The 16,821-nt window shown below is 45.7% G+C and overlaps 1 protein-coding gene across 3 annotated transcripts in view; it reads right to left on the bottom strand.

Annotated features, from left to right (window-relative positions):
* Positions 1-5,217: 5,217 nt before the first annotated feature.
* Positions 5,218-16,821, bottom strand: part of NKAIN4 (sodium/potassium transporting ATPase interacting 4) — a gene marked incomplete at its 3' end in the record, with an annotated part of 113,994 nt that continues 102,390 nt past the window's right edge. Inside the window, exons 6-7 of one of the 3 annotated variants that reach the window (XM_079980026.1) lie at positions 10,639-10,723; positions 5,218-8,166 (exon numbers count right to left, since the gene is read on the bottom strand). In XM_079980026.1, coding sequence (XP_079836152.1) covers positions 8,157-8,166; positions 10,639-10,723 — 95 coding nt within the window. Of the gene's footprint in view, positions 8,167-10,634; positions 10,724-16,821 lie in introns of those variants that run through there. The other 2 variants (XM_079980028.1, XM_079980027.1) reach the window with 2 other exon arrangements.

Below are 16,821 nucleotides of genomic sequence, written 5' to 3'. Positions count from 1 at the left end.
TGGTTGTGGAGGCCAGGTCTGGATCCACACGTCCTTCCACAGTGGGGACATAGGTTTCCGGGCGGGAGTTGATCATGGTGTGGATTTGCCAAGCGTGCCTTCCTCTTAGCATGTTTCTCCCTTGCATCCTGAGTTTGAGTGTCTTCAAAGCTTATGACACCTTTGGTAAAGGTTGCTCTCCAATTGGAGTGCTCGCAGGCCGGTGTTTCCCAATTGTCGGTGTTTATACTACATTTTTTTAGATTTGCCTTGAGACAGTCTGTAAACCTCTTTTGTTGACCACCAGCATTACACTTTCCATTTTTAAGTTTGGAATAGAGTAGTAGGTTTGGAAGATGACAATCACGCATCCACACAACATGACCAGTCCTACGAAGTTGATGTTGAAGAATCATTGCTTCAACACTAGTGATCTTTGCTTCTTCTAATACACTGGTATTAGTTCGCCTGTCTTCCCAAGTGATGTGTCAAATTTTTTGGAGACACCGTTGATGGAATCTTTCGAGGAGGTGGAGATAGTGTTGATAAGTGGTCCATGTCTCACAAGCATGCAGTAAGGTTGGTGGTACAACAGCTTTGTAAACAAACATTTGGGTTTCCCTGTGAATGTACCGGTCCTCAAACATTCTGCGCTTCAATCGGGAGAAAGCTTTCTGCGGCTTGCTTTTATACATAATACTTGGCACTGCATTGCAAAATTAGGAGACGTGTGAATTTCAAAGGGTGGTTGTGTATATTGGCTGCCTGTAGGTGGAGGAAAGTGAATTGGGTTAGGGTTGCTTTGAAAGGCACAGTGAGTATGGCGTGTCAGGCTAAGACCTGGGAGATCAGGGTTCAAGAACTGCCACTTGGCAGTTCACAGTGGAAGCTCACACTGGGATTACTTTGGGCCAGTCACTGCTAACCTACCTCCCAGGGTTGTTGTTGGGATTAAATGGGGGGGGGGACTTAGAGGAAAAGGTGGGATAGAAATTGAATAAATAAATAATCTCTGATTCCCACTGCATTCTTTTAACTTCTCCTGTATTGGTGAAGAGTTGCCAGTCACTGCTTTAGGATAAGCTAAAGCACGGAATTGGGACGCGGGTGGCGCTGTGGGTAAAACCTCAGCGCCGAGGACTTGCCGATTGCATGGTCGGCGGTTCGAATCCCCGCGGCAGGGTGCGCTCCCGTTGTTCGGTCCCAGCGCCTGCCAACCTAGCAGTTCGAAAGCACCCCCGGGTGCAAGTAGATAAATAGGGACCACTTACCAGCGGGAAGGTAAACGGTGTTCCGTGTGCTGCGCTGGCTCGCCAGATGCAGCTTGTCACACTGGCCACGTGACCCAGAAGTGTCTGCGGTCAGCGCTGGCTCCCGGCCTATAGAGTGAGATGAGCACCGCAACCACAGAGTCTGGCAGGACTGGCCCGTACGGGCAGGGATACCTTTACCTTTACCTTAAAGTACGGAATTAAATAATGCAGGATCAGGCTTCAGTGAGAAGGAGCCTGTGTGGGCAGTACATAGCATGGTTTTGCATGCACAGCGCCACTCCATTCCCTACAACCCATGTTTCTACAGTGGGGCACAGAACTGCAAACATGGCACTTTGCTATAACGGGCAGGGGGAAGCCGTGAGTGCATTTAATCTGCTTTTTTCCAGGAGAGGGCAGCATCAGCCTAGTAATAAACCTCCTCTGTAGATTATGAACTTGGTCCAGAAGATAGAGAAAGAAAAGGTTGTATATATAATCATTGCCCTAGATCAATACCACTATTGTTTTATGATCTAGCTCAGGGTAGAGCAGCCGAGGTGCATGCAGAAGTCCCAGGTTTGACCCTTGACATTTTCAGGTAGAACTGGCAGTGTCACCCTGTCTGAAAGTTTGGGAGAGCTGTTCCTGGTCACTGTTGATCATACTGAGATAGATGTGCCAGTATTCTGACTTGGTGTAAGGCAGATTACTATGTGCCACTTGGGCAAAATTGCATTCCATTCTGGTAAGATGCCCCCAAAGCTAAATTAAGAAGGCAAGGGTATAGAGGCTGCCTGTAGGTGGAGGAAATAGGAGCTAGGGGTCTTAGTAGACCACAAGCTTAACATGAGTCAACAGTGTGATGCAACAGCTGTTCTAGGCTGCATCAGCAGAAGTCTAGTGTCCAGATCAAGGGAAGTGGTAATAGCAACACTCAATTCTGCCTTGGTCAGACCACACCTGGAATACTGTGTCCAGTTCTGGGCACCACAATTTAAGAAGGATGTTGACAGGCTGGAACATGTGCAGAGGAGGGCAACCAAGATGAGCAGAGGTCTAGAAACTAAGCCTTGCGAAGAAGGGTTGGGGGAATTGGTTAGGGAATGTGACTAACATACACATTTTTGCAAGCAATTTCTCCTAATCTAATTTGTTTTTGTATCTTGTTTTCATGAATATAATCATTTTTATGCACATCTAATATATGCATGTTTGTAATCATTGTTTGGTTTGAGAACTGCATCTCAAATTCAGACAACTGCAAATTTTGAAGAATGATTGTGTTTCAACTGCAAATTTTGCAAACAACTGCAAATTTTGAAGAATGATTGTGTTTCAATTCTCATGTTTTGGAAAGTGCAATTTTTTAATCGATTTGCATTTAAATGTGATCAGAATCGAATTTAATCTCCATCCCTATGCGCTTACAGTGAACACTTCTCTACCACAATGATAGAGCAATTTTGTGACTTTATTTGTGTGTGAGCGCGCTCATGGTGCTGTCTGCTGAAAAACATTCATTCAGCACAATTTCTTTTTGGTACCAAAGTAACAATACTAGCGCCTTTACCTGAGCAGCCTCATTCATGGCTTGTTACTGCCTGGTTCAGAATACGAATTCGTCTAGCTTCAAATGCTTGGGTGCATTACAGATCAAGTGCCATTTCCCCAGGGAGATATTTCCTGGCTCAACATTCAGGATGGATTGATCTGCTAATGTTGGTTTCTCTCAGTTTCTCCTTTTGCCAATGTTTATATTCAGTCTTCCACAGTTCTGCTTCATTTTGCGATTTATTTTCAAGAAAAGCCCTCATGTCCCAGCACTTTAATTCATATTTATCCTGCTACACACAATTTTATGCCATATTTAATTGAGTCTAATGCGCCATCGAATCTAATGCGTACCTCCAATTTCAGAACCTTGAAACCCAAAAAATATTTGCTGGCGAATGTAAATGTGCCACCAAATCTAATGCACACCTTAATTTTTGCAACATAATTTGACCAAAAAAAGCTGAGCATTAGATTTGAGAAAATATGGTATGCAGTTTCCCTTAATACATTTTTTCCAAAGCAATTTCCCGCAGCTTAGTCTGTTATGTTCGTATGCATGCTTCCCCCTAATGCACACATCGTTCTGTATATCGTTGGGTTGGACAACCGTACAGTAAAATTAGAAGTGCAAAATTGGAAGCATGTCTGTGTTTGCATATTGCTTGAGGAACTGCAAATTAGGGAGTTTCATATTTAGAGCACAAAATGAGACATTGCTCATCAAGCATCAGCCAGCATTCGGCTCCATGAAGCTGTTCTATAGATGACTGCACAATCGTATTTCATATTGGCTCCTGACTCTGGCTTGCTAGTTGAGAAGCAACATGCCCAGACCACCTGATCAGAAACAGCTTGCTGATTGGCGAGTCTGTCCTCCATTTGGGCCAATTCTTATTTCCTCAACCGGGTTTAGAACCCTGCCAGGAGTGGCTGTGGCAACAGCTCCCTGATTACCAGCTCAATGGTCAGCTTTGGAGAGAGGCAGATAGACTAGAAGACCTCCCCTCATGAGGAGGAGAGACACTCAATAAGCCAGAAGGATCAAGGCATGATGCGTGGCACATTTAGCGAGGGTCCCAAGTAGGAAAAGATCAAGGATGGAGGAGTAGCAGAAAATGAAAGGAGTAAAGACCTAGACTGTGGGCAACCTTTGCTCTATAGCAGCTTTAAAAGCTAAAGGGACCCCTGACCATTAGGTCCAGTCGTGGCCGACTCTGGGGTTGCGGTGCTCATCTCACTTTATTGGCCGAGGGAGCCAGAGTACAGCTTCCAGGTCATGTGGCCAGCATGACTAAGCCGCTTCTGGAGAACCAGAGCAGCGCACAGAAATGCCGTTTACCTTCCCGCCGGAGTGGTACCTATTCATCTACTTGCACTTTGACGTGCTTTCGAACTGCTAGGTTGGCAGGAGCAGGGACTGAGCAACAGGAGCTCACCCCGTCGTGGGGATTCGAACTGCTGACCTTCTGATCAGCAAGTCCTAGGCTCTGTGGTTTAACCCACAGCGCCACCTGTGTCCCTTCTATAGCAGCTTAGGGTACAGGAAAAGGATGCAACTCTGGGCCTAGCCACCTCAGTGGTGAGTCAATGAGGGAAAAGGTTGACTGAAGGTAGGAACACAGGAAGTTGCCTTATATAGAGTTGGACCAATGGTCCACAGAGCTCAGTATTGTCTATGCCAGTGGTGGCCAAACTTGGCCCTCCAGCTGTTTTGGGACTACAGTTCCCATCATCCCTGACCACTGGTCCTGTTAGCTAGGGATGATGGGAGTTGTAGTCGAAAAACAGCTGGAGGGCCAAGTTTGGCTACCACTGGTCTACACGGATTGTGATAGAGGGATTAAGGGGGAAACAAGGCTGATTAAATGGACAGATTTCAGAAGGGTTCTGAGGATGAGAAAAGTTTTAAACTCATCCAAGGGAAGAGCTCACCAGGTGTTTTCCAAAGGGAAGAGACCCCCTGAGATCCTTGGGGGGAGGGTAGAAGCACTGATAACATAATTTTGTTCCCTGGTATGTTGTTATTTTTTGAAGGGTGCATTGAAAACTACAATTTCCAAGGGGCAATGTAATGAGATGCACATGTGCCATCATCACTCATCAGCCAACAGAGCACCCCCACCCTGAGAATTATCCAAGAAAGCTAGTAAATACCAAACTGATTTTGAACTGAGCTCAACTGAGGATGTTTACAGAAATGATTTGGCTGTGTGGCAAGGTGAATCCAGAATCCTCATCTAGCCTTATTTCCAATCAGAGAAAAAATTGCAAATGGCAATATATCTGCCTCCTCCCCTCTCTAGCAATTATTCCCTCTCAGCTGTGCTATGGAGAATAGGATTGTCACCGTCCTTGAGGGGAACAGGAGAAGACAATATCTGTGATGTCTAGTCAAAAAACACTTGAGTGATGGACAAGTCAAATAAGGTTTGTGTATTTAAAGCATTAATTTATTAGAACAGTAACAAAGAACAGAGAGAATCATGCTAATTAAAAACAAACGAACCAAAACTCCTACTGTCTTCTAGAGGACTCCACCATGGAGCCCTTCACAGATCACCAGGCCAGATCACATGGAAATGTCTGCTCAATCAAACCAATGCAATGGGCTGAATAGTGGTCCCGATCCTTGGCACCCTTGCGTCCTGTGCCACTACGATGATTTGCTTGTGTGTTTCCTTCGTGCTTTCTCCTTGGATCATTGTGGTCCTCTTCAGAGGTGCAGGCATGCAAGTCATGGCTGATGGTCACTAGCATAACCCTATAGGTTATATGGCTTAATGGAGAGGGGAGAGGGCAGAAGCTGTCTGCCTGTGAACGTGGGCTGTGGACACACGTGTGGATCTTCACTCTTAAGAACATAAGAAGAGCCTGCTGGATCAGGCCAATGGCCCATCTAGTCCAGCATCCAGTTCTCACAGTGTGCAACCATAATGCCTGTGGGAAACCAGGGAGCAGGATATGAGGACATGAGTAACTGTGCCCTCTTGTGGTTTCCAGCAACTGGTATTCAGAAGCATCCCTGCCTCCAGCTGTGGCAGAGGCAGGGCATAGCTATCTTGCAAGCCTGGGAAGAAGGGAGTCCTGAAGCTTGACTTGGCTCTTGGGTAGCCCACAATCCGATTCACACAATGTCATATTTGAGCATCGGTCGCCTGGCTTCTCAACCCCAGAGAAGAATGTTAAGAACAAGCGTCTTTCTTTCTCCTTTTTAGCATCTGGAAAGTCCTTGCGATATGACTGTTGCAGATGAATTTTTTATTTTTAAAGGCACATGTGGGTTGCCTATGACAGATGCAGGTTCTTAGCATCACAGCAGACGGAACAATTCTGCAGAGAGGCGCTCTTTTGCTTGAAACACTTGCCGCCTTGCTATGCATCAGTATTCTCAAAGGCCACTTGGTTTTGCAGACAACAGTCCAGAGCTCAGACCTTCGCAAGTGGTCAAGTTGTGTAATAAAATCGACTCCCCGTCCCCGTTTAGCACAAAGGGCATTCTCGGTAGGCATGATCGCAAATCGAGAGAGAGTGAATATAAGAGAATGCGCATGCGTGTATTAATCAGAAAATGTTCTGCTCGGCATCCATGGGATCCAAAATGTAATAACTGGGGGAGAGAGAGGGAAGCTAAAAAGTGGTATTGACGGCTGAAGGAGACCTGACGGCAGCTTCAGCGTGGGATTGTGTTCTGGGATGAGGATGGAAGGCAGCAGGTAGACATGGCATGGACTAGGTGTGAATTGTGGAGAAGTAGAAGTAGTGCAGGGACAGTGGGAAAGGGTGGGAGATGGAGCCATCGGTTTGGGGAGGGGGATGTTATACGGAAGCGAAAGAACAGGAGAAAACTCTCAGCCGCAATATATGTGGCACATGACTTTTTCTGTGGACAATGGGATAAGATGAGCTCTGCTTAGGTCAGTCCAAAAGTCCTTCTAGTTGAGCATCCTGTTTGCTCATACTGGCTGATGAGAGGCCTTTGAAAAGCCCCCAAGCATGACGTGATGGAAATAGTCTCCTCTGCTGCCCCCCAGCAACTGGAACTGACCAGCAAGCTGTCTCTGAGCCTGGAGGAATGCCGACATGACTGACAGCTGCTGTCAAGGACATAGCCACCCATGAATTTATCTAATCCCTTTATAAGACCACAAGGATGAAGAAAACATTTGGGCAAAGATCAGTCTCGGGATTCTTCTAGCATGAAGGGCTTGAGAAATCTGCCATGGCCCATGATATCCATGGATGATCTATATGTTTGTGGAGATCTACTAAGTGTGGGATGTCTTGTTACAAGTGCAGAAACTTGATATCTCACCACCTTTCTGAAACCGTGGGGTAGCTTTGTACAGCATTGCAGTTGGAACGAGGTAGGCCCACTGAACGCCAGCTAAAAATAGCCTTGGAGGGTGGACCCAGCAAAGGGGGTTTGCCAGGTAGCCACCCAAGCAATAGACCATATGGATGGAACCTTTGGTCCTCCAAATATAGCTTAACTATAGCTCCTATCATCCCTAGCCATTGGTCATACCTGCTTGGGCTGACGGACATCATAGTTCTCCACATCTCTGCAGACCTTAATGGATGAGGGTACAGAGAGACAGAATAACATAGAATTGGGTTCTAAATAGTTTTCCTATGACATCTAAAAAAACAACCACCACCAAGGAACTTGTAAGTTCAACCAACACGTCGTCCATTATGGGAAACGGTAAGGTGAAACAGTTCAAAGTGGGTTTGGAGATTGGGGGAGTGGGAAGAACTGTAGAGAAAGAGGGTGGGGACAAAAGCAGAATTGGTTGGCCCTGCCTGTCATTGGCACAGATATGCTGTCTAGCGCCACCTACTGTTGGCCTCCCTATCTTCCACCCTACCTATCTGAATCTCCACTGGATCAGTCCATTTGTCACAATGAAGTGGAAGCAATGATACCTTGGAAGTGAACGGCACTCAAGGGTGCGCCTACAAAAGGTGAGTGCTACAGAGTCAAGTGGAGATTCTCCAGATACCTTCTTCTGATTCTCAATGGAGTGGTGTGGGGAAGGGAAACAGTATTTCCTCCCCAATTCATTCATTCATTCATTCATTCATTCATTCATTCATTCACAGCAAAACCTGCAAGTCCACTAATGAGCTAACACATTGAAGAGACATTGGCAAGAGTGGCTGGCCAGCAAAACGATATTTGGGCCTGAATGCCCACTTGTCGGAGTTCAGTCATCTTGTTGTGTATGTGCGTATCTGCATATGTGTCAGTGTTTTTGTGTTCTTTCAAGTGGAATGTGTTTCCCATTTCTTTGCATCTGGGACATTTGGCATTTGGGGAATCTGGATGGATGGTTTCAGTCTGTCCAGAGTCTGGATCCTTGTCACTTACGCAGGCCTGCAGAAAGTGGGAGGGAGGGAGGGAGGGAGGGAAGGAAGGAAGGAAGGAAGGAAAGACAGACATCAGATGAGAGCTCAGAATATGGCACATACTCAAAGGCAGTTGTTAGGATGCCTTTCCTCGAATACCCTCCTCCCACTAAGAGTATCTAAATTGAGTAAAGTAAGGCATTAACAGGGCATGGTATATTATAGAAAGAACCTTTCTCTCCCTGCTGCACCCCTCAAACACCCCGAATTCTGCCTTTGATTTTTTTAAAAAAAGAATATTTTTATGTAAAATATATTTTAAACAAAAACATTTATATGTGAAATATGCAATATGTAAATTCAGCAGGTGTGTGTGGCCATCACTGAGCATGGGGAGGGCAAAGATGGCAGTCAAGGAGCTATGCAGGCCAATGAAACCCCTTCCTCTCGTCCCTTGGAAATCCTGCTCAGCCTCCATACCATTTTCAGAGAGTGCACCCAGCATGGCCCCCCTACATTACAATTGCAGTCCTGAGGACTAGTAACTTTTTAAGCAGCAAACAATCGAGAAACAAGTGCAGGTTGAGGTTATTGAGGTGCTGAATTCTGTGCTATTGTGGGACTCTCACAACACACACAGGAGGTATAATATTTCTTCGGCTGCATGCCTGCATGTACCACTAATGAGGCAGGTGGTATTATCCTTTTAAAATGTATCATCTGGTTTTCACTGGTATGTCCCAGGAAAGCATTTTAAAATTCTGAATTAAAATCAGAATAAGGTGGGGTCCTGAAGCACATATCTCAGGCTAGGGTAAAGAGGTGTATCTTCAGAAAATGCTACCTATTACTAATACTACTAGAAAAATGCGTGGTGTTCTACCTCTCAGGAATCTCCCCAGGCCACAACGCTCCTTCCCAGCCTCCCTCCCTGTGTGTCTCTGGTCCAGCTTGCCACTGACACATGGACCCCGGACACTCCTTCTCCATGTAGACCTTCATAGGATTGTCCTTTGAATCTACACTACACCTTTTTTGGGTCCTCCAACCCAGCCACACACAAACAAAAGAGAACCCCCACCCCAGTTCTACTTCAGCTTCAAGCTTCCTTCTGCTGGATTAGTAAATCAAGGCGCTGCCTCAGATCCTCCAAAGGCATTGCATATTCCCTCCTTGCAAAACCTACAGTGCTGGAAATCAATATTTAATCTCTTGCCTCATCAATCTAAACAGGGTGACAGAATGGGGGGAAATGCAGTTCCGGACCAAAAACAAAAACAAAACCCAAAGGTGCTGTCGTTTTAAGAGCTGACCTCAGGCCATTTTTGCAAACTGTTGGCGCCAGTCACAAAACGAGATTTCGGAGCAACAAAAGCAAGGACTTCTTCACGCTGAGCACAGTTCGCTTACAGAATTTTCTGCCACAAGACGTAGTGATGGCCACCAACGTTGACATCCTTGAAAGGGGATGGCCACTGTGAGAACAGGGTGCTGGCCTAGACGCACCATTGGACTCTTCTTAGGTTCTTGTGGTCATGATGGCTATATGCTTCTCCCAGGATTGGAGGGAGAGAGCCTTAGACTATCCATGCACTGGGAGGTATTGCAACAAGAAGCAGTCCAGATGAGCCCTTAAGTCTTAGCACTGCCCTTGTAGAACTCAACAGGAAAGAGGAGGGACACAAAAGCAGAATTAGCTCTGGTTCCACCTACTGTTGGCCTCCCAGTAGGGACGCGGGTGGCGCTGTGGTCTGAACCACTGAGCCTCTTGGGCTTGCCAATTGGAAGGTTGGCGGTTCGAATCCCTGCAGTGGAGTGAGTTCCGGTTACTCTGTCCCAGCTCCTGCCAACCTTGCCATTCAAAAGCATGCCAGTACAAGTAGATAAATAGGTACCGCTGTGGTGGAACTGTAAATGGTGTTTCTGTGTGCTCAGGCACTCGTCACGGTCCTCCGTGCGCCAGTAGTGGTTTAGTCATGCTGGGCACATGACCTGGAAAACTGTCTGTGGACAAACACCGGCTCCCTTAGCCTGAAAGTGAGATGAGCGCTGCAACCCCATAGTCACCTTTGACTGGACTTAACTGCCCAGGGGTCCTTTACCTTTTAACTTTTTACCTTGGCCTCCCTTCTATGATCAGTCTCCAATCATAATGGGGCATTCGTGGTGGATTTATACTGGAGTGTACAAACATCATTCCACTTTCTAAGTTGTTCTACAATGTTTCCTAAGTGCTGCAGCATTACTGATGTTTGGAGGGCCAGTCTTGCATTATCGCATAACAGAAGCAGGACGAAAACAGACCTGGGAATATTTGTTGCAGGATTCCAGCAGGGAACCCATGGACCATGCACCAGTTTGAAACAGAGCAGTATGTCCACCCTGAAACCTTTCCAGGCAGAAGCAGAGAGTCCAACATATATCTGGCCCGGTTACCATCATGAGCACAAATCATCCCGAATGCACAATTGGAAAGACGTCTGGAGGGGCCCATACTTACAGGTATGTCTGCTTGAACAAAAGGTTGGAGGGCTTTTCATTGACATGGTAGAGAGGGAATGGGTCAAATCCACCAATGAAATCAACTGAAAGAAAGAAAATCCAAAACTCATGCATAAAACAATGGTGTGGTTGAAACAAAACAGAAGGAGGGTGAAGATGGCAAACAGTAAACCAAAGGGTGAGGGGTGTGTGGGGAAAAGACCAAATGCAAAGGTGATCACCAGCAAAGCCTGAGGGCAGAAACCTGCCAAATTTAAGCACATGCACACCTTGGTGATTTAAATGGGAGACTAAAGGACAGGCTTCACTCGCCTCCACTGAAATTAAATGGACGTAACCATCCTTAAGGGACACGGGTGGCACTGTGGGTTAAACCACAGAGCCTAGGACTTGCCAATCAGAAGGTCGGCGGTTTGAATCCTCGTGATGGGGTGAGCTCCTGTTGCGCGGTCCCTGCTCCTGCCCACCTAGCAGTTCGAAAGCACATCAAAGTGCAAGTAGATAAATAGGTACTGCTCCGGCGGGAAGGTAAACGGCGTTTCAGTGCGCTGCTCTGATTCGCCAGAAGCGGCTTAGTCATACTGGCCACATGACCCGGAAGCTGGACACTGGCTCCCTTGGCCAATAAAGCGAGATGAGCGCCGCAACCCCAGAGTCGGCCACGAATGGACCTAATGGTCAGGGGTCCCTTTACCTTTACCTTTTACCATCCTTAGCTTTAGCTAGTTTGTTCTCTGGGTTCCTTGCAAACTCCTATCAAGAAAGCCAGTGTGGTGTAGTGGTTAGAGTCTTGTGCTGTGACCTGGGAGACTAGGGTCAGAATCCCCCACTCAGTCATGAAGCTCAGTGGATGACCTTGGGCCCATCATTGCCTTTCAGCCTAACCTACTTCGCAGGGTTGTTGCAGGAGATTAAACGAGATGGGGCAGAACCACGTGTGCCAACTTGAGTTCCTTGGGATATAAATGCGATAAAATAAATAAACACTTAAAATGGAAATGCTGGCAATGTGGACTTCCAGGATGGAACAACCATCCAGGACTACAACATACTTCTGTTGGTCAGGCACCAGTAAAACAATCCAGAAAGGAATTGCTTCCTTTCCACAGTTATCACAGTGATGCAGTGGCTGAAAATTTGGGGTTCCAACTCAGCTGCAGGAAGGTATGAGAGGCCTTGGAGTCTGAGAGCAGCTCATGAAGTCCTTGTTCCTCTGGCCCACCACAAGCAGATCCCCAGCTCCATCAGGTACGCAGGCTGAAACCCTACCTGCCCGTGGACTGTCTTGCCAGAGTGGTGCATGCTCTGGTTATCTCCTACTTGGATTACTGCAATGCGCTCTACGTGGGGCTACCTTTGAAGGTGACACAGAAACTACAACTAATCCAGAATGCAGCAGCCAGACTGGTGACTGAGAGTGGCCACCGAGACCACATAACACCGGCCCTGAAAGGATAATTATGAAAAAAGTTGGGCAGAGGTAAAGAAGGATCTGGAAACATGGTCAAGGTTGAAACTTTCCTTGTTAGGCCGAATTGCTACTATTAAGATGAATGTATTGCCTAGAATGCTGTTTTTATTCCAGACGTTGCAGATTTTGGACAAGATGGACTGTTTCAAGAAGTGGCAGAAAGATATATCAAAATTTGTCTGGCAGGGCAAAAAGCCCAGAATTAAATTCAAGATCTTAACTGATGCAAAGGATAGAGGGGGGTTTGCCCTGCCGGACTTAAGACTTTATTATGAATCGGCAGCTTTCTGCTGGTTGAAACACTGGCTACTTCTTGAGAACACTGACATTTTGGACCTGGAAGGGTACGACAATAACTTTGGTTGGCATGCATACTTATGGTATGACAAGGTAAAGGTGTATAAAAGTTTTAAAAACCATATTGTAAGGAAAGCATTGTATAATGTTTGGATTAGATATAAAGATCTGCTGGAAAGTAAAACCCCCAGGTGGGTGTCACCAATGGAAGCCAGGGAAGTTAAAAAGCTTAATATGGACTCTAAATGGCCAAAATATCATGAGATTTTAGAATATGATGGTGAAAGGGTGAAACTTCAGAGTTATGAGAAACTAAAGTCTAAGGTTCGAGATTGGTTGCATTACCATCAGATAAATGAGACATTTAAACAGGACAGGAAAATAGGATTTCAGAAAGAGAAGTCAAAATTAGAAACAGAACTGTTGGAATCCAATACTAAGAACTTATCAAAAATGTATAACTTGCTGTTGAAATGGAATACACAGGATGAAACGGTGAAATCAGCAATGATTAAATGGGCACAAGATATTGGTCATGATATTATGTTTGCTGACTGGGAACAGTTATGGACCACCGGTATTAAATTTACTGCATGTAATGCTTTAAAAGAAAATATTATGAAAATGATCTATCGGTGGTACATGACCCCAGTCAAGCTTGCAAAAATTTACCATTTGCCTAATAATAAGTGTTGGAAATGTAATGAGACTGAAGGCACTTTCTACCACCTTTGGTGGACCTGCCCAAAGGTTAAAGCTTTCTGGGAAATGATCTATAATGAAATTAAGAAGGTCCTTAAGTGGACTTTTCCCAAGAAACCAGAGGCTTTCCTCTTGGGCATGGTTGGCCAAGTGGTGTTAAGGAAGGATAGGATTTTCTTTATGTACGCCACTACAGCAGCAAGAATTCTACTGGCAAAGTATTGGAAGACGCAAGAACTACCTACTCTGGAAGAATGGCAAACAAAGGTGATTGACTTTATGGGACTGGCCGAGATGACGGGCAGAATCCGTGACCAGGGGAAAGAGACAGTGGAAGAGGACTGGAAGAAATTTAAAATATATCTTAAAAATAATTGTAAAATTGAGGAATGTTAAGATGTCAGGGGGTAAGAGGTAAAGAATTGCAGCAGTAATCAAAAAACTAAAGGAACTTTTATGAAAGGGAATTAAGATAATGGACCTAAGGGTTGCTAAAGAACCATTAAACAAGGATGCAGGGATGGGGAGGTATGGGGAAGTCAAAAGAAAGAAGGGTATGAAATGATGAGTTTGAAGTTATATTGTTCTATACTGTTTTTATTATCTGTCTGAAAAACGAATAAAAATCATTTTTTTTTAAAAAAAAAAAAAACAGAATGCAGTAGCCAGACTGGTGACTGAGAGTGGCCACCGAGACCACATAACACCGGCCCTGAAAGACCTACGTTTGCTTCCAATACATTTTCAGGCACAATTCAAAGTGTTGGTGCAGACCTTTAAAGCCCTAAATGACCTGGGCCCAGTATACCTGAAGGAGCATCTCCACCCCCATCATTCAGCCCGGACACTGAGGTTCAGCTCCAAGGGATTTCTCTTTGACATCTGGTGGGAGGGCGTTCCACAGGGCAGCGCCACTACTGCGAAGGCCCTCTGCCTGGTTCCCTGTAACTTGGCTTCTCACAGTGAGGGAACCACCAGAAGACCCTCAGCGTTGGACCTCAGTGTCCGGTCAGAACGATGGGGGTGGAGACGCTCCTTCAGGTATTATTATTTGTGTGGGGTGTGTGGGGTATTAGAGGAAGGGTAGTACCTCTGGTGGGGGAACATGTCATGGTGCTTCAGGAATGGTTTGTCCACCTTTGGTCCCCATCCTGCACTTAGCTGTCACCTGTGGCTCCTGGAAGCTGTCAACATGTGACCACCGTCACACCCCAGGAAATGGCTTCGACTGGCTGGCTAAATGAGGGTGGCTGATGGGTCTCAAACTCAGTGACTTATGGACTTCCCCTGCATGAGAAGACAGGCTCTAGTGGATTGAGCGGGCAGGAGCAATAGTGGGTCCAATGGTCAAGAAGGTGGTTTCTGTATGTGCTGTAGAGGGAAGTGAGGGCCAGATGGGGCCAATCAACCTGTGAAGGAAGCTGGGAAGAAAAACTCTGAGCCTAAACCTCTGCTGCCGTGTGGGATATCTTTGGGAGAAGAAAAGGTTAAGGGGCAAACCCAGAATGGAGTTCCTAAGATGGTTGGATGGTACCTTGTATCCCTCCTTCTGGCAACTCCTGCTGCTAAGCTGGTGCGAAACATATTGCACTGAGAGCCAGTGTGGTGTTAAGAGCAGTAGTCTTGTAATCTGGGGAACCGGGTTTGCGTCTCCACTCCTCCACATGCAGCTGCTGGGTCACATTGGGCCAGTCACACTTCTCTGAAGTCTCTCAGCCCCACTCACCTCACAGAGTGTTTGTTGTGGGGGAGGAAGGGAAAGGAGAATGTTAGCCGCTTTGAGACTCCTTAAAGGGAGTGAAAGGCAGGATATCAAATCCAAACTCTTCTGCTCTGCTCTCCTTTGGACCACACCAGTGAGGCCAAGAGAGGAGTCTTGCCTGGGCAGCCCAGGACCTTCATACACACTGCCCAGGTTTGCGCCCCAGAGAGGTCACTTTGGTGCTGCTAAAACAGCAGTTTGACTTCACCCCCGGAAGCACACTCCATTGTCTATCGAGACAGACAGATGGCAATAACAAGTAGCCCAGGAAAGGGGACGGGTGGCCAGTTGAAACCCTGAAGAGGCCAACTCTATGCTGCAACATTATAATTCAGGTCCCAGTTGTCGAACTATGACTCCCAAACTGAGTAAAGTGTGAATAGCGGGTTGCGTTATTGTTTCCGCCTCCCACCCCCACCCCACCGTGGCATGCAAATTGTGTTAGCGCCTGGCAAGGCACCTCTGCGCTTATAACGACTTCCTGCTCCAGAGCAAAGGAGTGTTTTCAAAGAAACCCACAAATGGGGGAGAAAATTAAAAGGCAGCTCAAATTGGCTCAGGTCACTGGAAGGCTCTACTGCTGAGAGTGTGAAATATTGATGGTTTGTCAGTGTTAATTATTGAGGCTGGCATTTCGGAATTGGAATGCCGGAAGAGGGGAGGGGGAAAGGATTTGCTGGGGATGGGGGGGGGGCTGAAATTAGCTGCTGTGAATTTCTCAATAAATCACTCTCCCCCCGCCAGCTTAGTGACATCTCTTTTTATTTTATTGGCTTTACTCTTGAGATTCACCCTCCCTCACCTAGCCTGATCGACCTCCTCCCGACTCCCCATCAAAGTTACTCCTTTTATTGCAAATATATAGCCATAGTTATTTTAAAACAAACTATATATATATATATATATATATATATATATATATATATATTCTAAAACCGCAAAATCCTTTAACCAAACCACAGCCAAAATTAACAATCCAGCTTTTCTCTCCAGCAATTAGTGGGAGTTTTGGTTGATTAAATTACAAGTTATTTCCCACTTCTCTCTTCTCCATCTCTCTCTTTATATATATATATATTGCTCAAGTAATAATAATAATAATAATAATAATAATAATAATAATTTTTATTTATACCCCACCCTCCCCAGGGTGGCTAACCATCAAAGTTATAAAATGTCAGAGCACAGTACAGAGAACCAAAAGTAAGTGTAGAACATACACCCAAAATGATACGGTTAGAATAACAGTATGACATCGGAAGATGATCGGCGAGCAAGAATTAATTAATGATTAATGGTTTAATCATGTCTTTATTTAATTATTAATCCATTAATTCTGGGATTTCGTTCAGAACAGGTGTGGGTAAACACCAAGGTCTTAAACATGCACCTGAAATTATAGGTGGTTGGTGCAAAGAATTAAATGAATTTCATGTTAAAAGAGCCCCCTTCACTGACATCCCCATTACTTGGGGCCAGAAGGCAAATGTTAGGATCTCTTTGTACCTCCAAAAGGTTCTCTACCATAGAAGGCAATAGCTTGGCAAAGAGGTTGAAGGGGAGAGTTGTTTAGGACTTTGTAAGCAAGTAAGAAGACCTTGAACCCTGCCCGGTGGCATATAAGCAGCCAGTGCAGCTGCTTCAACAAAGGTGTACTATGTTGACAACAGTTAGCTCAAGGCAGCAACCCCACGGCAGCATTTTGCAGTAACTGCAGCTTCCGAACCACCTCCAAGGGCAGCCCCACACAGAGTGCATTGCAGCAGTCAAGTCTTAAGGTTACCAGTGAACCAGCTGAACGTGGCCAGATTATGTAACTTTTTAGAATTAATCTCCCAGTGGTGCAATAGATAGGATTTGGCTACTAAGATTGTTTCACAAATTCAATTCAATGGTTGCCCCCTTGGGGAGATTTCACATCTTAAGCACATGCTCAAGCAACAATGATA

Source organism: Podarcis cretensis, assembly GCF_951804945.1.
Source record: "Podarcis cretensis genome assembly, chromosome: 6".
NCBI lineage: Eukaryota > Metazoa > Chordata > Lepidosauria > Squamata > Lacertidae > Podarcis > Podarcis cretensis.
The sequence above is the reverse complement of the archived record's forward strand: the minus strand, read 5'-3'. Positions and strand labels throughout refer to the sequence as shown.